This window comes from Anomaloglossus baeobatrachus, chromosome 3, assembly GCF_048569485.1.
Source record: "Anomaloglossus baeobatrachus isolate aAnoBae1 chromosome 3, aAnoBae1.hap1, whole genome shotgun sequence".
NCBI lineage: Eukaryota > Metazoa > Chordata > Amphibia > Anura > Aromobatidae > Anomaloglossus > Anomaloglossus baeobatrachus.
The window spans coordinates 465,604,380-465,627,920 of NC_134355.1; the positions used below are offsets into that span (position 1 = coordinate 465,604,380).

The 23,541-nt window shown below is 41.3% G+C and overlaps 2 protein-coding genes across 9 annotated transcripts in view; one reads left to right on the forward strand and one right to left on the reverse strand.

The window, feature by feature from the left end:
* Positions 1-23,541, forward strand: part of MCF2L2 (MCF.2 cell line derived transforming sequence-like 2) — a 644,468-nt gene that overhangs the window by 346,277 nt on the left and 274,650 nt on the right. For all 5 annotated transcript variants that reach the window (XM_075340561.1, XM_075340557.1, XM_075340558.1 and 2 more), the window contains exons 14-15: positions 2,417-2,520; positions 3,106-3,194. In XM_075340561.1, coding sequence (XP_075196676.1) covers positions 2,417-2,520; positions 3,106-3,194 — 193 coding nt within the window. The remainder of the gene's footprint in view (positions 1-2,416; positions 2,521-3,105; positions 3,195-23,541) is intronic.
* Positions 13,967-23,541, reverse strand: part of B3GNT5 (UDP-GlcNAc:betaGal beta-1,3-N-acetylglucosaminyltransferase 5) — a 49,506-nt gene continuing 39,931 nt past the window's right edge. For all 4 annotated transcript variants that reach the window (XM_075340565.1, XM_075340564.1, XM_075340563.1 and 1 more), the window contains exon 2: positions 13,967-15,793. In XM_075340565.1, coding sequence (XP_075196680.1) covers positions 14,433-15,566 — 1,134 coding nt within the window. In that variant the 5' untranslated portion in view covers positions 15,567-15,793 and the 3' untranslated portion in view covers positions 13,967-14,432. The remainder of the gene's footprint in view (positions 15,794-23,541) is intronic.

Consider the following 23,541-nt stretch of genomic DNA (forward strand, 5'->3'; position numbering starts at 1 on the left):
AAAATATGCGTGTTTTGCACAGATGTGTGAAAAAGGCCTAAAGGGAATCTGCCCACAGGTGTTTGCTACGTTATCTGAAAGCAGCATAATATATTCAGAAAGATCCTGAATGCAACAACGTGTCACTTAGATTAGTGGGTGCATCAGTTTTGACACAATCAGAACTTTTATATTTAGCCATATAGCAGAGCTGAGAGAGCTGCCCCAGCCCACAACAGGCTCTCAATAGAGATTGTACAATGACAGTGAGGTGTCAGAGGAGCGAGCATGCCAGACAGCAGTGTGTGTGACATTGTAGTCTGAGCAATAATAAGTCCTGCTGCTTACACAAACATAAAAAACAAATGGTCCTTGACAAGACAGGCATACCTGAGTTCTATGTTTTAACCCTTGCAGCATGCAGTCTTCACATTACATAGCAAAAAAACCCCACTGACAGATTTCCTTTAAGCTGCTAGGTTTTAGTATTCCTTTAAAATGCGCAAACTTAATGGGGCTTTTCACGCTGCGACATCGCTAATGCGGAGTCGTTGGGGTCACGGAATTTGTGACGCACATCTGGCCGCATTAGCGATGCCGTTGCGTGTGACACCGATAAGCGATTTTGCATCGTTGCAAAAACGTGCAAAATCGCTAATCGGTGACATGGGGGTCCATTCTTAAAAATCGTTACTGCAGCAGAAACGAAGTTGTCCCTCGTTCCTGCAGCAGCACACATCGCTGCGTGTGACGATGCAGGAACGAGGAAGCTCCCCTTACCTGCCTCCCGGCTGCTATGCAGAAGGAAGGAGGTGGGCGGGATGTTACGTCCCGCTCATCTCCGCCCCTCCGCTGCTATTGGGCGGCGGTTCAGTGACGCTTCAGTGACGTCGCTGTGACGCCGCACGGACCGCCCCCTTAGAAAGGAGGCGGTTCGCCGGTCACAGCGACGTCGCCGGACAGGTAAGTATGTGTGACGGCTCTGGGCGATGTTGTGCGGCACGGGCAGCGATTTGCCCATGTCGCGCAACAGATGGGGCGGGTACCCACACTAGCGATATCGGGACCGATATCGCAGTGTGTAAAGTAGCCTTTAGACTTCACCTTCACTTAGCACTAGAAGCCCTACTTACAGGGAACCTGACAGCTTATGGATTGAGCAGCATGTGTCAGACTGCATGATTTCAGCCATATATGTTTAACTCTGAAAGGCTGCAATATCTCAGAGAAAAACATAGGTTAAAAGCTGGCGGGGACCGAGCTGCATGAGAGACTAGTTAGACAGATGGCTCCTTTGCAGCTCCTCCCCACTCCCTGCCAGTGACTGGCAGTTCCCTCCCTGCATACACATGTAGAGAGACCTGATACTCCAGGGCAGTGGGCAGGGAGAAGCTGCCTCTGACTAATCTCCCTTACGGCTTGGTCCCTGGTGGCTTTACAACTATATAGTTTTAAACCATAGAGGGCAGGCCTTCCCATAGGATTAAATGGTCACGTTCTACTAATGCTATTGTAAGGAACACATACTTTGCTTTGATATTATTCTATTCATCATGATATAATGTTTATGAACATATGATTTTATAGTAATGAGTTTATTGTTGTAAATATATTAAATAGTTTCAGTTTTAATTTTAGCGATCTCTTCTGATCAGGTTACAAAAGAGAATAAAAGTGTTCAGAGGATATGGACAAAACAAAATAGAGAAAAAGTGAGCGGTTTGAAGGGCTTTTTTGGTACCTAAAAGTGTCCTTTCTAAATATCCATCTTTACCCCCTAATCACTTTATTAGAAAATGCCCTACAAATCTCCCTATTTTGCTAATCTATATATGTGTTTCTTGTACTCCACTTCCTAAGACGTTTAGTTTGCGAGGAGTCTCGAAAGAGACATCACAGGAGGCTGGCGCTGCAGTCACTTCCCTGCAGCATCTATTGCCCCTCCTGGAATAATACGTCATCAGGGGGAGACACTGCAGTTTATTTACTAGAGTCTCTTACATCACCGCAGTCTGAAACTGTCCTGGCTCCACGGTACTGATAGAAGCTGTGGGAGAGGTGATAGAAGCAGAGTGTGAGCGAAACAGTCTCCTTCACTGCATCGTCAAATTGTGAAACAAGATGTCAGGGGCAGAGATAGAAGCAGTGAGTGACACCAAAACCACCCCATAGCTTCTCAACAGCCTTTTATGACTTCATGTTTGAGACTCCTCTCAAACAAAATATCACAGGAAGTAAAAAAAAAAAAACCCCAAAACATTTAAGGATCAGATGGATAGGGAGAAGTGTAGGGAATTAGAACATAATAAATGACGAAAGTGATTATTGTGTATAGATAGATATTTACAAAGGATATTTTAGGTACTGGACCAACCCTTTAAACATTAGTAGTCAAGAAGGTACCGTCATAACATGTATTTATACATTTTATTCCTAGCTACCACTCGAAGATCTCCAGACATTCCCTCCGCACCTCCAAAGTCACTGTCTGAAGCCGATCTGTCAAGAAAACGAAACAAAAAGGCAAAAGGTGGTATAAAGGTAAAGCGATATGTTTAACTACATTCCTCCTGTCATCACCAGATCATGTCTTACAATAGGGACAAAAGACTCGGAAAGTAATATCTGCTGATCTTTAGGTAGAACACAGGCTGACGCCATATTATAGTAGATGCTTTCTTTTTTTCCATGAAGAACATTTTCTTTATCTAAATACTGTAGCTATAATTCCAAATCTAAAAGGCAATTGAAATACTATGTCCCAAGAATGACAAAAATATTTTAGGAGTGATACCTTTATAGGCTAACCAGAAAAATTATATTAGCAAACTTTCAGAGCATCAAGCCTCCTCCTTCAGAAGAAGGAGCCTTGATGCTCTGAAAGCTTGCTAATATAATTTTTCTGGTTAGTCTATAAGGGTATCACTCCTAAAATACTTTTGTCATTCTTGGGACACAGATTTATATTGTGGTACCGTGTTAGCCAGGAAAATCAATTGAAATACTAATAGGCAAAATTAAAAGTGCTGATTTAGTTTTCTCTCGGGCTTCCATGGGCCTGGTTAGAGAAGTATGGATGTTTTCACTTCATTTTTATTTACATCTCTCATTTACTGTACACTCTAGATTGAAGTCATGCATGAAGCAAGTCAAGGTGGGACAAGCCGATCCCTAGTGATGAGTGAAAGTGAGGAAAATCTCTGCACTAGAAAAAGGTAGGCCAATAACCGGCATGGTGATATGGTGATTTTTCATTTTTTTTTTCTTTCTTTCTTGGTTATTGACTACCTATGCTCAGAGCAATAATGCACAATAAATACAAGATACAATTTTATAGCAGAAAACATGTCAGCTTGCAATGAATGGTTATCACTTGTATCAGATATGAAACTGCAAAATGTTTGTATTCTGTTGACTACTAGACTTTAGTACATTTCTTATATCAAGAGCCGCCATCCAGAATTTCAGGGCCCCTTACATTCAATTTGTATGGGCTCCATTTGGGCCAATTAGTGGGGGAGAGGAGACAAAACAGGAGGGGCCTTGTAAGGTTAGAGGAACGATGACACAGATGTATGTTACGTCTATTTAGTTTTAAGTTTTAATAAACCAGTAAGTTGGTGATTACCTTTAAGTAGTGATCCCCAACCTTTCTTAGGCTGGAGACACACTTGCGAAACACTCACGTGAGTCTTGCATCGCATCACTTGGCACAGCCGCACACTCTCCTGACAGGAGCAGGTCGGATGCATGTATTTCTATGCAGCTGAGATGCTCCAGTCCGGAGAGTGGCAGCCTGTGGCGGGTGATGCGATGCAAGACTCATGCAAGTTTCTTGCAAGTGTGACTCAGGCCTTACCTTAAGAGCCATTTTCAGCTCTAAAAGAGGGTTGCAAGTCTCACACATGCTGTAGTTACACCCGAACACCCATTAATGGTATAATGATAGCCAAAACTTTCCCACGGAAATCACAGTCAGTGTACTTACATCCAAGGGTCCTACTCCTACCACCCTATTGCATGCATCTTCAAGCCCCTTCTCTGATAGCTAGTATCATCCTATCTCTAGATTACCATATTTAATATCTCTTAACCACCAAAGCCAGTATATGCGCATTCAGATATGCCCTTTTGTGTGGGGCTACTCACAAAATTCGCCAGTTTTTTGACCTGGTGCCAATGCACCAAGCTGGCAAACAGCCCTGAGCTACACATGAAGAAGGCGCATGAGCCAGAGGTTGGGAACACCTGCCCAAAAGGATTTATCAAAGGGCTGTCTTTGCATGCTTCTTGCTTGGAGTAAAAAAAATTGTAGGCTTTTATCCCAGGAAAGGCAAATTTGATAAAAAAAAAAAAAAAAACCCACACCTTAATTATTATTATTTTTTTTTTTTTTTTAAAGTATGTTCAATGTAGCAGTAATGCAGTACAAGTTTCATAGCTCAGTGCTTACAGAGTGCCGCTGTATTCTTCTGTTTGTGTGTCAGATCATCGCTAGCTTACATTACATTTTGGACCACATGGACACACATAGTATATGGAACAAGTACCTCTTAATAAATTCCGGACATTTTACGCCAATATATGTGCCACACCAGCCTTAGACCATGTTTCTACATGTGTTTTATCCACTGATCATTTTCCAGCAGGTGCTTGAATGAAAATACATAATAGCAGTCTGCTCTGGTTGTTGCCTTTTGTTTTTTGGGGTTTTTTTGCTGAAATTTTTTCATTTTTGAGTTTTTTTGGTGCAGATTTGACAGCATTTTTTAAATGAATTGTTTTCTCTGCAGAAACTCTGGGATTTTTCATGTTATTTTTCAGGCTGCCCATAAAGGCTTGTAGGGGAAAAACAAAACAAAAACCGGCACAGATCAACAGTGTCTTTAAAAGCATAACGGGCAGGAGTCTCATCCATTTTGCTTTGGCTGTTAACAGATTATCTGCAAAAAACAAACAAACTGCAAAGCGATTATATGGAAATGGCTTCACGCACAATCTTCATGCATTGTAGAGAAAATAAATTGCATAAATCTGCTACTTATTAATTGATGTTGTGAATTTTCACTGCAGATTTAATCTTTCAATGCAGCAGTTGAAAAATACAGGAAATTGGAGGAACTCCTGCAACTGCACCTACAATAACAAAATCCTAACAATTTGGTGCAATTTTGTCCGATATTTTGCTCATGTGAATGCACCCTTAATTTTCAGCCATGGATGGAAATTGACTCCGCTAGTTTATAACTGTGAATACTGATGTAAGCAGCAAGGGTGGCACTGGAGCGACAGGGGCTGCAAACAGACAAGTAACGCCTTTATCAGTGTTCCCCAAGTCCAGTTCTCAAGAGCCACCAACTGCGCATATTTTCAGGATTTCTTTAGTATTCCACTGATGTTGGAATCATTACTAGTGATGAGCGAGCTCTACCATGCTCGGGTACTCATAAAAAGCAGCTGGATGCTCAGCTGGCGTTATTCAAGAACCCAAGTATAATAGAAGTCAATAGGGAAATCGAGCATCTTTCCTGAAGATTTCCTTGAAAAATGCTAGAGGTCCCCATCGACTTCCATTATAATTAAGTACAAATACACAAGTTACGCCCATCCGAGCATCCAATTGCTCGTTACAAGTACCTGAGCATGGAAGTGCTCGCTCACCACTAGTAATGAGTCCAATATCTGTGCAATGCTAAAGAAATCCTGAAAACATGCTCTGTTGGTGGCTCTTGAGAACTGGAGTTGGGGAACACTGGCCCTAATAGGTGATCTAAAGAGGACCTGTCACCAGGGCAAAAGTGGCCAGTTGTTCATGTTGTAATGTTTTTGCTCACTTGAGTATTGTCTTTTTTTCCTTCTTTGGTTCCAGATATATTGGCTTTTTTACTTCGTGCTAATTGTATTGTCTTTACCAAGTGGACATTGCCCACAAATTAATAATGCAGAGCACCCTAAAGACACTCCTTGACCATAATACTTATAGGAGCAGCTGGAATAAAATTGCAAAGTATGGCCACTTTAGTCCTAGTGGCAGGTTCTCTCTAAAGTACTTTGTTCCATTTTTTGTTCTTAATATACATCTCTCAACTTTAAAATTGCAACACCAAGAAGGAAGAGTAGTGTAAGCATTGTAAGAGCAGAGAGATTATGGAACTCACTGCCACATGATGTTGTAATGGTTGATTCACTACAAAATTTTAAGGAGTCCTGGACGCCTTTGTTGTAAAGCATATTATAATTTACGGACACTAGATTCTATGATAGGACATTGATCATGGGAACCAGTCTGTTTTCCTTATGTGGAGTCAGGAAGGAATGTTTCACATAACATGGGGCAATTAGCATCTGCCTCCTGGGTTTTTTGCCTTCCTGTAGATCAATTTGTTAAGCAAAAAATAGAACGTGATGGACTTGGTTTTTAAGGTAAACCAATTAAACGCTATGGCATTCTGAAAATCTCAGAATTGCTAGAAATGTTAAGTGCAAATGTTTGCCAGAGGAATGTTCTGCACACGTGAAATGCACTTTGGGCACACAAATCATCAAGATCCACTGCTGGAAGGTCCATTTCACCAATTATGTCCTGGAAGTGCTCATTGGAAGATAAGGCCCGAGATTCGGTAGTCCATGGTAAAGGTCTTTAGCAGGATCAACATGTGGCCTGGTGTTGTCATGTTTCACAATGGCTCCCGTGACACTTTGGAGGACTAGCAATACTACTGGTTCTACCACCAAATAATTGTAATGCTAAACTGTTACTGTACCTGCAAGGCGTGATGGATCCAGCTACCATAACATACCACCACACAATGATCATGGGAGAACGACCAGTGCGAAGGCCTCTTCATGGCGCTGCCCTTGCGGTCTCCAGATTGAGACTGGAATGGAGGTCTTCCTTTTTTAGCATGCAGAGATGAGCTGCAGCATCATGAAGGAAATTATAAAGCAGAGCTAAGCTATCCTGCTCTCAGTCAACTAGAGGTCAGATTAAAAAAAACAAACAAAAACTTGTTAGAGCGCTCTGCATTTTTTTCCTCTTCATGCTCCTCGTTCACCCTCCTCTATAAGGTATAATGGGCTATGTCACATGACACCTGCAGTCCATCTTATCACAGCAAAACCCATTTGAGCTGGTTTTTCAGTGTGATTGACAAGTTTAGAAGGCAGGGGGGAGGAGAAGGGTTTGATAATTATGGAACAATTTCTCTGACCTCTATTATGTTCTTTATACATTTGTACTATTGATATCCGCAAACTTTGTTGAAATTAAATTCCTTTTTAAACTTACCATGTTACACACACACACACACACACACACACACACACACACACACACACACACACAAACATAGAACACCGGTAGACGTACATTAGCATCACTAGTAGTTAGGTAATTTTAGTAGTGCAGAAATATGTTCTTTACAACCTACACATTTTGGAGAAGGTTGATGGAGGGGTGGGGTAGGGGGGAGGTGTTACCTCTGTTGGATTGTGTAAATTCGTATGTTCTTATCTACTGAATGGGCAGGCTCATCTTGCAAGAACTATGATGTGTGCTCGAACGCAAACAGATGTCTTCCGCATTTAGTCACAGCACAAAATGTCACATATAAGCATCTCTGTTCCGCTGAGCGTTCAGTATTTTCCTCGTGGAAAGAGAAGCCCACTACCAGACCCCTCTGGCAGCGACTCATCGCCAGTGAAAATAAAAAAATTAAAAAAAAATTAGTTGGATGTCCATGCCATCGAGATTAGCAGGTTCAGACAACTCCTCTAAAGTCTACAATGGTTAGGAGTTAACGGATTTAAGTGTTTTGTTTTTTTTTTTTAAGTGAATCTGTCACCAGGTTTTTTCTATATAAAACTGCAGCCACCACCAGTGAGCTCTTATGGTACGGTATATAGTATTCTCGAATGCTGTTCATAAGAGTCCTTTTGTTATACTCACCTGCATGGTGGTTGGGTCTGATGGGCGTCGCATCTGTTTCCGATCGTCATCCTCTTTCCCTGTTTCATGTGGACGACACAATCTACATCCGCATAGTGTCCTACATTGTGCTCCTGCGTATGTGCACTTCCCTGCCCTTCTGAGGACAGAGCAAAGTATTGTAGTGTACATGCATGGGCATTCTTTGACTGTTCTTGGACACACATCACAGTACTTTGCTCTGCCCTCAGCAGGACAGAGAGATGTGCGAGTGCAGAGGAGGACACTGTGGATGATGTAGGATGCGTCGTCCACATGCCCTGTCGCAGCACAAATCTCACACAGGCACAGAGATGATATTACTGCACCTTTTTACTTAGTCTTCTATTTACCCGGTTACTTTAGCAGATATTTGAGATTTATAAGGTTTATAAAAATTTACAGACTTAAATCAGCAGGTAAAGAGGAACAGAAGGCAGCGGGTAGGGGAGAAGAATATGTCCTTAAAATATGTAACATTTTCAACTATTTAAAAGCACGAAAAAACCCCACAAATATTATTTAGTGGTGATTTATAATAAAATATAGATATCTGTGGTATACAGTGATATAATCCCTGATCGGCAATTGAGCAGAACAATACAATCTGTGTGTTGTTGAGTGAAAACATCAAAGCCATTTTCTAATCATATTATTTATTGAAAACTGTTAAAGAAAACTTTACAAAAGAAAAAAGCTGAAATTTCTAAAATGCCGCAAAAAGCATTAATATAAATAACATACAAGATTAAAAGTATACAAAGAAAAAAAGTCACGTTACCCAGGACACTGGTCATATTTATTAACATGGTGGAGAGGGGAAAGATGTATGATACCTTTAGCAACTGGACATAACATTCTAGGATATGTATGTGGTATATCCGTGTAATCATTGTTTTACTACAAGCCACTTTATTTTACAAGGGAGGGAGCATTTGAGCAACTTGTTTAGTCATTTTTAGAGATTGACCATAGGGCTTGCATGCTCTCTGTTTGCCAGCCAACACCTGGAAGGAAGATAATGGTGAAAAACTATGCGTGCACACATACATACACACATTATAATACATGGCTGGAAACCATTAAAGGATATCTGTCAGCAGGTTTTTGCTATCTCATCTGAGAGCTGCATGTTGTAGGCAAAGAGACTCTGAATCCAACAATTTTTAACTTAGATTACTGGGTGGTGGAGATCTGACACAATCAATGCATTTAGATTCAGCATTGCAGCAGAGCCCAGGGAGCTGCCCTGCCCACACCAGGCTCACAAGAGATTGTACATGGACAATGAGGTGTTAATCACAGGAGGGTGCATGTCAGACTGGTGTGCGTCATGACATTGTAGTCCAGTAATGATAATCACTAGGTGATAAAGCCTTTAGTATAAGTAAACAATGTTACACAGCCTGATTAGAGTGGCAAAGTTGAGCTTTGTTTATTAACCTCTACAGCATGCTGTCCTCAGATTACATAGCAAAACCTGCTGACAGATTCCCTTTAATTCATAGTAAAAAGGTGTGGAGTTTTGCCTTGCTGCTTTATGCTGCATGGCACAGTACCAATACATGAATCTTTGTTCACACTGTAAACTTTTTTTTTTACTTTGTTTTTAGTACACAAGAATAGAACCTAAACTGAGAATTTCTACTGAAGGATTTTTTTTTCTTTTTGTATCTATTCCCAGTTTTGGATCTTAATAAAAAAAAACAAAAAAACCCCAAAGGTTTGCTAACCGTTACAGCATCGGAACAAGCAATTTAGGTTTGCATCAGATAGGCCCCCAAGCAGATCATAAAAGTGCCCTCCTAGGCCCTTTCACCAAGATTAGTGACCGTAAGATGCAGAACAGTACAACAGTTCAGGCCAATTTACATTGTATGCCTTCATAACTTTAAGAATAAATAAGCATTTTCATTTCCATAGAAAAATAAAAATTATTTTTTTTTAACAGACCTGCTGTATTTCACGCCATTCTAACATTGACAAGCAAATGCCATTGTAAATATAAAAGATCTATTAACAAAATAACAAGTAAACTGGAAGTAGACAGGACTACAAAATATGCCAGCTTAAGTTAGAAGACGAACGGGTAATTGCTCATCAACTGCAGAATCTAGAAAACCAGTGCAACACTACATGTTCAATAATCGTTCTATAATCCTCTACTAGGGCTTTATGTTCATCGCCATATTAAGCCTCACAAACCTCCACATCTCTGTAAAACGGATTTTAACAAGCCGTCCTTACATTAAAGTCTTACAGAGCTGCAGAGATTTTTGTACTCTCAAGCCATCACTTCATGTGATGCAATATCATATATTCTCCCCTACAAGCTGTATACCTATGGATGAATTATTACAAGGGTAATTGCCCCAGGAGCCATTACATAGATTTTTTTTATATGGTGCTATGGTAGGAGTCAGGAATGGCAAAATACACTTGACCGTGGTTCTTTTCGGGCATGTGCATACAGATATAGGAAAAGTCTATAAAAGAAAATATCCAAATGTACAACATACTCCTAAGGTGCTCTGTTTTAACTTTTCCACTGACCCTTATTTCATTGTAAAAGGAGTTTATCATCCTCAACAGCTAATAGTATAAAAAAAAGGAGTAATACTCAATTTTCACATGTACAGCTGCTCCCAAGCAAATGCTTCCCTAGTCCCCTGCTAGTCTCTACGTAACTGGATCCAGCAATGACAAGCCACGTTGATACCACTAGGCTTGCAATTGGCTACAGCCAGGGGTGGAATGATATCGGTCGCAAAGATTGCAATAGGGCCTGGGGTGCAAGGGGCCCGCCGGCCGCAGCCCCTGCTTCAGCTAGATGTACGTCAGAGTCTGCACATCCAGCTGAAAAGCATTGCGGTGCAGAGACCCAATGGGTCCCTGTACTGCGATACATGCTGGCAGCTAACATCTGTGTCCCCATGACTGAGGCGGTGCATGAGAATAACATCATGCGTTGGCAAAGTATGGATGAAAGCTGCCGGCTATAGAGGACATCACGCGACGTGGAAGCCGGGGAGGGCAAGTACAGCATACACCAGGAGGGGGACAGTATATACCAGAATTGGGGATATATGTACCAGGAAGGAGCCCAGGAGGGGTACATTAGAACAGGATGGGGGACATTACTACATAATGGGGGAGGGAGGACAACTCATGTCTTTATAGGATTTAGAAAGCTAAAAATGCATACATACATACATACATACATACATACATACATACATACATACGACAAATATACAGGGATGGAAGGGGGGGGGGTGACAGGTCCAAATTTTGCACTGGCGCCCATCAACTCTGGTTACACCACTGGCTGCAGCAGTCATATGTGGAGATTGTACTTCACTGAAGTCTGGTGAATAGAGACCTGCGGGGACCAGGGAAGCATCAGCACAGGAGTGGCAGTGAACGGATATAGAAAACCCTATTAAAAAAAGAAAAAATATCTTTTGGCTATCGAATAAAAAAAATAAGTTGTCATTTGCCAACTAGGTGTAAAGGTAGAACCCCCCCCCCAAAAAAAAAAGAAAAAAAAACAGATGCTAATATGTATTTTTCATGCTCCTTTGCAACCAGAGAGAAGCAGAAAATTGAGGGGGGAACCAACTGGGTTAAAAATAAAGTTGAAAAAAAAATAAAATCACATTTCACAATACCTCATGGTGTGCAGTCAACTTCCACTTGCCAGAGAAATACTAATCCTGTGATCTTCACATGAGTCAGAGGTATATTAAAACATCATGTAGTCAGCAGCAGATACCACGGGCCTGGAGGACCTCTGCCCTTCTGTGATACTGTGTGCTGACATGGCTTGTAAAATGCAAAAAACAAGCAGGTCATCAGTCGATCCACACAATGCAGAGGATCAGAAATAATCATGTATAAAAAGGCAACAGTTTTCATTATAAAAAAAAAAACAACAAAAGTGACACTTTCATAGGCATATGAGAGAAAGGCAACGGAGTGCATAGCTTACGTCTATGTACAGTATCCACATCTAGAAGGGCTCATTCATGTACAAGAAAACAGTGTTTCATCAAGGATTTGGGTCAAGGTTTCATCAAAAGTTGGTTAGAGTTTCATCAGTCTGCGTGAAAAACAAACTCTTTTCCAATCTATTTCCCGTGAAAATCAGACTGATCGTGGACTGATTGTGACTGGATTTTTCACAGGGCCATTGATTTGCATTGCAGATTTTGATCCGACAATTGGATATAAATAAATCGGACAGATCTCTGCAATTTTGTGCTGACCACATTCACTATTGTAGGTACGAGTGCTATCCTTGAAAACACTGATAGCGCTTGTACTCAAAACGGACGTCTGAATAAGCCCTTAGTGTGAAAGTAGTAAGGGAACAGAGGATGGCAAGCAAGAGGTCTCCAGTAGTACAAAGTATATTTTAGACAATCTACTGCAGTTTTTGCAAAGAAGCTTCAACAAGAAAAGTTAAAGGGAACCTGTCAGATGCAATATGCACTCGGGACCACGAGCAGTTCTGGGTGCATATTGCTAATCCCTGCCTAACCATCCCTGTATACACTAGCATAGATTAAGAGATCTTTAGAGAAAGTATTTCTAAAGATCTTTTACCGTATACTAATGAGTGCGGGGACTAGTCCCCTGGGCGTTGGTTCCCCTGGCTAGTTGGCTCCATTAGCATGTTAGCACACCGACAGGGGCATGCTAACATGCTAATGAATGTGCAGCGTCACAGGATGATCTCGCTCACCTCTCCGCTGCCATCGCGTCCGACGCTGGATTTCAGCTCAGTGCACATGACCCCGGAGTTTCGGTCATACGCACTACTTCAATTTGAAGCCTGGACATGTACATCTGGCTTTCATAGTGCGCATGACCGAACCTCCAGGGTCATGCGCATTGAGCTGAAATCCAGTGTCGGGCGGCGATTGGTGGGAGAGTTGAGTGAGATCATCCTCTGATGCTGCACATTCATTAGTATGTTAGCACACCCACAGGGGTATACTAACATGCTAATGGGGCCGACTAGCCAGGGGATCTAACGCCCAGGTGACTAGTCCCTGATCTCATTAGCATATGATAAAAGATGTTTAGAAATACTTTTTCTAAAGATCTCTTTACCTATGCTAGTGTATACAGGGACGGATAGGCAGGGATTAGCAATATGCACCCAGAACTGCTCGTGGTGCTGGCTGCATATTGGACCTGACAGGTTCCCTTTAAAAGCTCTTGAATACTGATCTTACATACAGATTACAGGAACAGAAATGACATTCACAAGATGGATTGTTTGGTTAAACTAAATAAATGTTTACAATCTTGCTGGGCATCAAATATAGGCATTTATTTTCTAGTGAGATGTATTAAAGAGAACCAGTCATGCAAAAAGAACGCTATTTACCTGCAGATATGGGGTTAAAGGGAATCAGTCACCAGGTTTTTGCCACCTAATCCAAGAGCAGCATAACATAGAGGTAGAGATCCTGATTCCAGTGATGTCACTTACTGGCCTGTTTAGTGTAGTTTTGATAAAATCACCAGGAAATCATTGAAAGACTACTTGGCATGCTGCCAGGTAGTCAAGTGATATTCATACATTTTGCATAACCTCTCCCCCACCACTGATTAGCAGCTTTCTATGTGCACTTTACATGGACAAAAAGCTGCCAATCATTCTCATGTGCGGAGAGCTAAAGCTCCACATTCAAATAACTGCAGCAAAACAAAAAAAAAAAAGTGATTTTATCAAAATGACAGCAAGCAGCCACACAAGTGACATCGCTGGAATTAGGGTCTGCGTCTATAGATTATTCTACTTTCAAATGAGGTAGCAAAAACCTGGTAACAGATTCCCTTTAATCTGCAGGTTAATAATGGTCTGATGCCATGAGTCTGTTGCTGGGAGGAAATTATCTTCATTCCTCCTTTCAGGTTTTCAGTCAAAGGCGCGGCCAGCATGGCTTCAGTCACCACTGTGCATAGTGAGCGGTGGTTGTAACTATGCCCCAGCACTGACTGACAGCTGGCTCTGTAGCAATGTACTGTTGAACCGGCTGTCAGTCAGTGCGGGGGACGTAGTTCTAGCCGCCACTCAGTATGCACAGAGCAGTGACTGAAAGCGTGCCAGCCGCGCCCCTATGACTGATAATAGTATTTTATTTACATGACATGTTTCCTTTAAGAGTTTCCACAATTAAATCTCTATAAACAAAAACTGAGCAAACAAAAATTACATTTGTGCTCATCAATAAAATGAATCAGCAGTGTAGTAGAGTGATATGCAATAATTCCTTCTCATCCCCTTTTTTTAAATGACAGCTATAAAATGGCATAATCAACTCCTTGGTAAAGGAAGCATGAACAATATGACACTGTCACATGAAGGGGACACAAAAAGCCATTTCACAAAATGATTTTACAGCTTGACAATCAATAGTGGGATTGGGCACCAAAATACAATATTTTAGTTACTATGTCATTTATTGAAGTATTAGGACCATGCTGCAGAACATGGATATGTATCCACGTACCGAATTCTACAAAGAAGCATCATATTTATTAGTCTACAGTAAGTATCACCCCAAAAGCCAGATGTCAATTGCTGCACTTTTGGATCTGTGGCTTGCCTCCATAGATAGTGAAGATCATCTAGATGTCCATGAGAAGTCATCATTCTGTTATAGATGCATTGGTGATAAGGGGCTTTCCCTTCCCCTGAAAAGAAATGATGATACTGAGGCACAACTCCCACCTTATTGGCACAAATTCCCATAAAAACATCATCTATGTATAGACTGGTATTTAACGTCTGTGAGGCTTCGTACACTCTAGCGGCCACATCCTGAGAGACAACATAGGCAGCTCCTGCGGTGTAATCCGGGTAGGAAGGCCACTGATACATTTCATAAGGCACATAATACTTGCTATTTTTTTTCCTAACGGGAGGCGACCCACGGTGGACTCTGCCAATCCAGAAGTCCTGGACACCAATGCGGTACAAACCATTCAAGTAGGAAACCAGATTGGGTGTATGAATAAAAATGTCATCATCTGCAGTCATTATAAATTTTGCATTTGGACAGTATGCATTCACCCACCCAAACTGCAGAAGAAACTTCAAGGTTAAATTATGGAAAGTGTCCAGAAAGTCCTGCTGTACCAAGTCATTATAGAGCTTGTTTTCATTTTCAAGTTGCTTCTGGAGCAAATTGCGTTTTGAAGGGTCTCGGTATACCCCAAGGGCAAACATAACTTTGATATTGGCATCATAATGGGAACGTATATAATGCTCATTACCCCATGTCCGCCTTATTGCATCCCGGCGTCTTCGGTTCTCTGGCGAGGTTTTTACAAAGAGAAGGAGGAGGACATTTGCATGCCGACATTTATCTTTGTTGCTGATCAAGTAATTGTAGCCACGTGCATCAGATTTATCCCGTACAATAGTCAGACTGTCATTCACAAAATCATAGCTATTAATGAGGTATCTGTAAGAGTAGGATTTGATGTGGTTCACAACATCATTGTCATCCTGAACCCACATGAGCATTAAGGACATGACAAAGCAAGTTGCCAAAATCTGCAGAAACTGGCATCTTTTTAGCCGCCTAATACTAATCAACATTCTGGGGAACTGGGAATCTTGCAGACTGAAAAGCCGTTGATCAGTTCATAAAGTAATATTTTGACAGGTTTTCCACTGAGGGAGGAAAAATGGAATTTTACGTGCAGGTCATAAATCAAGACATCATGGGACCACGGCTCTTCCATCCACAGATCTGTGTCTCAGTGGCTGTATGGAGGCTTGTGTAATCCATCCACAGTGTAGGGCAGCAGAGCGAGCACCAGCACCTGAAAAAGTAACAACACAGTATAGTTAGTAAATCAGCAGTACATTTAAAACACCAAGGACACGTCTGCTTATCTTTTATTGCAGTGTATGTAAAAACTAAATTTTTTTGTACCCATTTTGCATCTGCAGCTTCATGCATTGCAACTAGTGTTGACTTACATTGCGCCTGCTAATCGTAACGAATATGCGAGTAGTGGACATTACACGCTAACAGCATAGTGAGCATGAATACTCAACTACTCGCTCAACACTAATTGTAAGCTGTTTGATGACAACATTGTAAGGCTATGCTCCCACATCCGGTACTTGGTTACATTTTTTTGGATCAGTTTTAAAGATCATATAGATAGAATGTACGAGCCAGGACTCATTATTTGGAATAAGGGTAGAAGCCTCAAAATGTCTTATTTGCCTTCTTTTCAGCTGATATTCGTCTTTTTTTTTTTTTTTTACCTGGACCAGAATATGTACAACTACTTCATGCCAAGAAAAAAAAAATAATAAAAAAAAAGAAGAAGATTTAGATAGTACTGGATCCATTTTTTCAACATATGCGTAACAATTGAAAGCAGATGTTCATCCATTAATGGTCACATTTTGTAAGCACTGGCTTCAGTGACACCTCTAGTAAAAATGGATTGCTTAAAAACGGGAAAAAAATGGATTCGACATTGTTTCTACATGGATCTAAATACAGGGCGATCCTGGAGGAAACCTTAGAGGCTGCAAAAGACTTAACTGTTGTGTAAGTTCACCTTCCAGCAGAACGACCTTAAACATTCTGCAAAACATACAATGGAATGGTTTAGGGTACTTTCACACTTGCGTTCAGCGGAGTCCGTCACTATGGAGAATAGCGCAGTCCGTTAACGCACTGCGCTATTCTCCATAGACTTGTATGGACAACGCACTGTAACGCAAGTGTCAGCGTTGCATCCGCTGGACGACGCAGCGTCGTTATTTTGACGCTGCGTCGGGCGGAAGAAACGCAGCATGTAATGTTTTTTTGAGCAGCGCAATCTGTTGGATTTCACTGCGCATGCTCTTTTTTTTTTTTTAAAATCACATTTAAATCGGCATGTGAGAGCGCTCAGCTGAACGCCCGCCCACCGGCATGCCCGGCTGCCGGCATGTGAGAGCGCTCAGCTGAGCGACCGGCCGCCGGCTATTGAGAGCGATCAGCTGATCGTTCACAGTAGTCTGCTGCCGGTAAAACTGTAAAGAAGAAAAAAAAAAAAAAAAAAAAAGCTTTCCGTTTTGTACGATCCGTAGCATCCGTTGTGCCACTATATGCAACGCATCCGTTGCATCCGTCACACAACGCAATGCTACGGAAGCCGTCCAACGCAAGTGTGAAAGTAGCCTTAGATCAAAGTATATTCATGTGTGTGAATGACCCAGTCACAGTCCAAACCTAAATCCCATTGAGAATCTGTGGCAAGACTTGAAATTTGCTGTTCACAGACGTCTCCATTTAATCTCACTGAGTTACAGATATTTTGTAAAGGAGAATAGGCAAAAATTTCAGCCTTTAAATGTGCAAAGCTGGTACAGATATACCCCAATAGACTTCCAGAAGTAATTGCAGCGAAAGGTGGTCATATAAAAGTATTGACTCAGGGAAGCTGCATTCAAATATATGTCACAATTTTCAGATTTTTAAAATATATAGAAAACCATATATCCTTTCCATTACACTTAAATAAAGTTTATTTTTATAGCGCCAACATATTCCACAGCACTTTACAATCAGGTGGGGGCTTGTACAGACAAAAAAACCCCGAAACAAAATAGTACGTAGTTCAGGAGCTACAGGAGGAATGATTGAATGCTTACAATCTATGGGGAAATAGGGGAACACCAAAGGTAAAGTGTACTTTTAGTATCTGGTCCGGCCATCGTGATGATAATTTATTAATTTCATATAGAGATGAATGAGCCAGTCATTAGACCGTAACATTTTAGGTGCACTTACGTGCTATTGATTGTATGGAGGATGTGAGGACATAAATAGGAGGGAGAAAATTATGAATAAAATTTAGAAAGAGGGAGAGGAGAGTCTTAGGTTGGTAAGTTATGATGATAGGCTTGTGTGAAGAGATGTGTTTTTAATGCATCCTTAAAAACTTGGGAGCTGGATATTATTCGCATTCTTTGGGGTAGTGCATTCCAGAAAACTGGCGCAGCACGAGAAAAGTCTTGGAGACCGAGGAGGTTAGTCTTAGGCGGGCTTTGCATGTTGCGACATCGCAAGCCGATGCTGCGATGTCGCACGCTATAGTCCCCGCCCCCGTCGCAGGTACGATATCTTGTGATAGCTGGCGTGGTGAAAATTATCGCTACGCCAGCTTCACATGCACTCACCTGCCCTGCTACCGTCACTCTGGCCAGCGACCCGCCTCCTTCCTAAGGGGGCGGGTCGTGCGGAGTCATAGCGACGTCACACGGCAGGCGGCCAATAGCGGTGGAGGGGGGGAGATGAGCAGGATGTAAACATCCCGCCCACCTCCTTCCGTCCGTACAGCCGCCGCCGGCAGGTAAGGAGATGTTCCTCGCTCCTGCAGCTTCACACACAGCGATGTGTGCTGCCGCAGGAACGAGGAACTACATCGTACCTGTCGCGGCAGCAGCATTATGGAAATGTTGGAGAATACACCGATGATACGATAACGACGCTTTTGCGCTCGCTCATCGTATCATCTAGGATTTACACACTACAACATCGCAAGTGACGCCGGATGTGCGTCACTTTCGATTTGACCCCCACCGACATCGCACCTCGATGTCTTAGTGTGCAAAGCCGCCCTTAGATCATTTGCGGAACAGACGAAGCGGGTAGGATGATAGACAGAGGAGGGATGAAATATAAGGTGGTGCATAACTGTGGAGAGCTTTGTGGGTGAGAGATATGAGTTTGCATTGTATTCTGTAGCCGACAGGTAGCCAGTGTAGTGACTGGCACAAGGTGGAAGCATCAGTGAAGCGGCTGGACAGGGATTTGACACTGGCTGCTGCATGCAAGATGGATTTGAGAGGAGAAAGTTTGGTCAGAGGGAGACCAATCAGTAAAGAGTTGCAATAGTCCAGACGAGAATGAATAAGTGCGACAGTAAGGGTTTTTGCAGTTTCGAAGGTGAGAAATGGTCGGATTCTGGAGTTGTTGTTAGGATGCAGGTGACATGTGCAAGTGAGTGATTGTTTATGGGAAATGAAGGAAAGTTCTGAGTCAAATATAACCCCAAGACAGCGAGCATGCCGCTTGGGAGTAATAATTAAATCATGAAAGGTAATTGAAATGTTGGGTGTTGGTTGGTTAGTTAGAGGGAGGAAACACAAGAAACTCAGTTTTGGAGAGATTCAGTTTCAGATAGAGGAAGGGCATGCTTTGAGAGACAGCAGACAGACAATCCCTGGTATTTCGTAATAGATCACGGGTGATGTTTGAGAGGATGTGCATAATTGAAGAAAAATCCAGCGCTGGACAGATAAATTAAAAGTCCATCTTTTATTTAGAAAAATTATTAAAATCCAGCAGGTTAGATTACATCATGAGGAACCGTACAGAAAAACGCGTTTCGACATTCAGGTATTAATCATGTTCTAGTAAATAATTGCCGGTTTCCCTTTGAAAGATCCGCCCGTATCCCATAATCAGTAACACCTGAACAGGTTGTTCAAGACCACTCCAGAACTAGTGATTGCGGGACATCTGGCAAACAGGAATTAAACATAACATAAAAATCGTATATTAAAATACAGATTCAGAATATACAAAATCTGTAAATAATTGTGGATATAATCATATAATGATCTTAAATATATAACAAACGGACAATCTATAACAAGTTCTGTCGATGTAGATATAAATTATTATACATGTGTAATACTATCTACATCGACAGAACTTGTTATAGATTGTCCGTTTGTTATATATTTAAGATTATATGATTATATCCACAATTATTTACAGATTTTGTATATTATGAATCTGTATTTTAATATACGATTTTTATGTTCTGTTTAATTTAGCAGAGTTAAGGCCCTGTCACACACAGAGATAAATCTGCGGCAGATCTGTGGTTGCAGTGAAATTGTGGACAATCAGTGCCAGGTTTGTGGCTGTGTACAAATGGAACAATATGTCCATGATTTCACTGCAACCACAGATCTGCCAAAGATTTATCTCTGTGTGTGACAGGGCCTTAAGAGCCGGCAAAGGAGACAGTGAAGGAGCGGTCAGACAGATAGGAGAAGAATCAGGCAAGAGCGGTGTCCTTGAGGCCAATAGAGTGGAGCATGGTGAGGAGGAGTTTGTGATTCACAGTGTCAAAGGCAGCTAAGATGTCTAAGAGAAACAATAGGGAACAGTGGCCATTTGATTTTGCTGTTAATAGATCATTAGAGACTTTGGTGAGGGCCAGTGGAGTGTAAAGAGTGGAAGCCAGATTGAGAGGGATCGAGAAGCGAGTTTTCAGATAGATAGCGGATTAGCCGAGAGTGCACCAAGCGTTCCAGGAGTTTAGAGATAATGGGAAGATTAGAGACTGGTTTGTAGTTAGCAGCACAATTCAGGTCGAGGGAAGGTTTTTTTTTAAGTAGAGGGGTTATGATGGCTTTTTTAAAGTAGAGGGGTTATGATGGCATGTTTAAATGATGAAGGAAAGGTACCTAATGAAAGCGAGATGTTAAACATTTTGGTTAGATAGGTAATGAGAGCTGGGGAGAGAGCCTGAAGGAGATAAATCATTGCTACTTTGTGTTGGTATTACATTAATCCCAATAAAATTCAGTTAAGTTTTTGGGTAGAACGTGAAAAAAATGTGGAAACGTTCACGTGGTATGAATAATTTATCAAGGCACTGTATACTGTAGAATCTGGAGAAAATGGAACAAATACTGGCAGCAATGTTTACATTTTAATTTTCTCAGTATTACACAGGTAAAGTAGGTCAGCTTTACTAACAATGGTTACCCACCCGCCTTCTTCATCAACATTGGCATAAACAACACCACCAAAGCCTTAACTAAATGTGGATATATGTATGTGGATCAGTGAATGGAAAGAAATGAGGAATTATGGCATATCCTCAGGATCCAAAATGTCAGATATCAGATTAGTGAGGGTCAGATATTAGGCACATTTAAATTATATGGCATGGTTCGCCACTGCTCCTTCACATTGTTTACTGGCTGCAAATCAGTGCTCATTCATTGGAACTACTTAAACGGGAGCAGACTGGCTATTTGCCCAAGTGGGGAGATTCCTGGTCGGACACGCTGCCTGAACTTACAAGGAGCCACCCGCTCCCACCCAACCTCTTCTAGTGCCTTAACATGCCACAGACAGCACCTTCTTTGCTCATATGGCTCTAACTTGAAGCCTGATAAAGGCAACCAGGATGTCCAGTGGGGCAGTGCTATGGCAGCTCTAGTGTCTAAGCTCCTTGGTAATCCGGTTCTGGAGCCTCTGACTATCGTTTGTGTAGGGAGCCTCTGGCTGTATTTAATACCAGAGGGAACCTCTGCAGCTTGTACAGATACTCAGTACCCAGAGAGGAGGAGGTGCCGGGGGGTCTTCAAAAATATATTTTAAGAATAAACAGCTTGGAGTTTTCTGGAATGGTTGCGGGGTTTGGCATAGTCAGTGGGTGAAAGAGATTGAGAGGGTTGGATGTGGTAAGTATTCATCCGATGTGACTGACATCTTTATATTTTATCCTTAAATTATATTATCCCTTTAATGCACACCAATATGCCTTTTACTGACCTGAAGAATCAGACAATATGAGGTGAAAATGCAGTGGGTGTGTGCTGTACATTATGGTGACACCCTGCTGCATCAGCCAAAATTGGTTTTAGCACAGACTATGGCCATTTAACCCGGCATATATTGCTGTCAATAGTGACATTGGCATCTACGTATTTAAATGAGGAGGCTCTCTTTGTCCCCATGGGCACCCACAAATGGCCATTGCAACTATGATGACTGCCCAATGGCGAAGTAACGGCCTTGTGGTCTGCCAGTCATGGTTCCCTATTATGATTTTCGCAATATTTTAGTGAAAAAAATGGAATGTTTTATTTTTAATTCCTGTGAAGATCCTGAAGATTACCTTCTGACAGCCGTTTTAAATACTTTGAAGGGTTCTCGCTTTATAATGGTATGACAGATTTTTCAATATATAGACTCTTCAAAGTAACTTTAATACTGAATTTCATAAAAAAAAATTGCTGCTAAACTTTTAACCCTTCTACCACCCTAATAAAAGGACATTTTGAAGAAAAAAAATAAATATGATGTGGACGTAAAGTAGACATATGGGAACTATTTAACTTGGCTGTATAGTATGAATGTTTGGTTTAAGTGTCTAAAAAGTTTAAAAGTTAAAAACGAAATGAGCAAATTTACAATATTTTCATGACTAAACGCTAGTAACGGAAGCAATTTAAGAATTATAGTATATCCTCAGGGTCTAAAATATTTCCCGGATATCAAATTAGTGGGAGTCAAACACCAGGTACCCGCAGTATCAGAAACAAAAGTAGTGTTTCACAGAAAAAAAAAAAATCTCAAAATCACTGGAATATGACTTGTGAATCCCTCACATTGCGCGTACTGTGAGGAGTCGCCAGTGACAGAGCTAGGAGTGGCGGTCACGTGTCCGATATACATATCCCCGGCCAGATTCAGACTAAACTGTTTCCAGCACTCTACATGCCACTGTATTGCTTGAGGCCATAAAACAGTCTAGTTGGCTTCTGGCGAGGAGTGTACATATCATATATTGCGCACACGTGACCCCTGTTCCCAGCTGACTCCCGAGAATTCTCACAGCGTACAGTGTGTGCACTGTGAGGATTCACAAGTTTGCAGCCACAGAGTGACACATACAGTGACTGTAGACTTGTCCTTTAAGACCAAACATCCCATTTACCATTGCAAAATATAGGAACAGTTTTATAATTTATTTATTCAGTCATGAAAAACACAGATTACACTGAAGGTAAAAATGGACACACTGATGACACAGATGCAAAACACTAGTGACAATTTTAGTCATGGACGTGTGATTGAGGCTAGTGTTGAGCGAGTTGTTAAACATTCATACGCGGTTAGTGAGTACTGTCCGCTACTCGCATATTCGTTACGAGTATTACCAGATCTGCATGATTAGTCTTTTTGTAGGAGATACCACCAGCAACATTAGCTGCCATTTATTAGTTTTCAAGCAGTTTTAATAAGTAAGAAGTACAGGGGATACGAATTATTAAAAATAAATTCATATTACTGACATATTAAATCCCCCACCACTCTAGCGGATACTGGTGGTCCCTTAGGTTTTTGTATGGCACAAAACAGCTGAGGCCAGTTATGAGTAGCGAGAATACAACAAAGATCGGTGAGGACCGTGCAGCATGAGTGCTGGGAGATGGATTCTAAAAAGGAGAGCAGTGGTACATTTTTATTTTTTTTTTATTTAACTCCTTAAGGCATGGGTGATTTTTATACTTTTGTTTTTTCTCTCCTTCTTCCAATAGCCATGACTTTTTTTTTTCTGCTGGGTTTCCTTTTTCGTGGGACAATTTGTATTTTTCAATGACACCATCCATTTTTTAATGAAATGTACTGGAAAACGGAAAATAAAATTCCATGTGTGGTGAAATTGGAATTGTATTTTTGGGTTTTGTTTTTATGGCATCGTACAGTAAAATGATTTGGCAATATTATGCTCTTAGTGAGTACGAA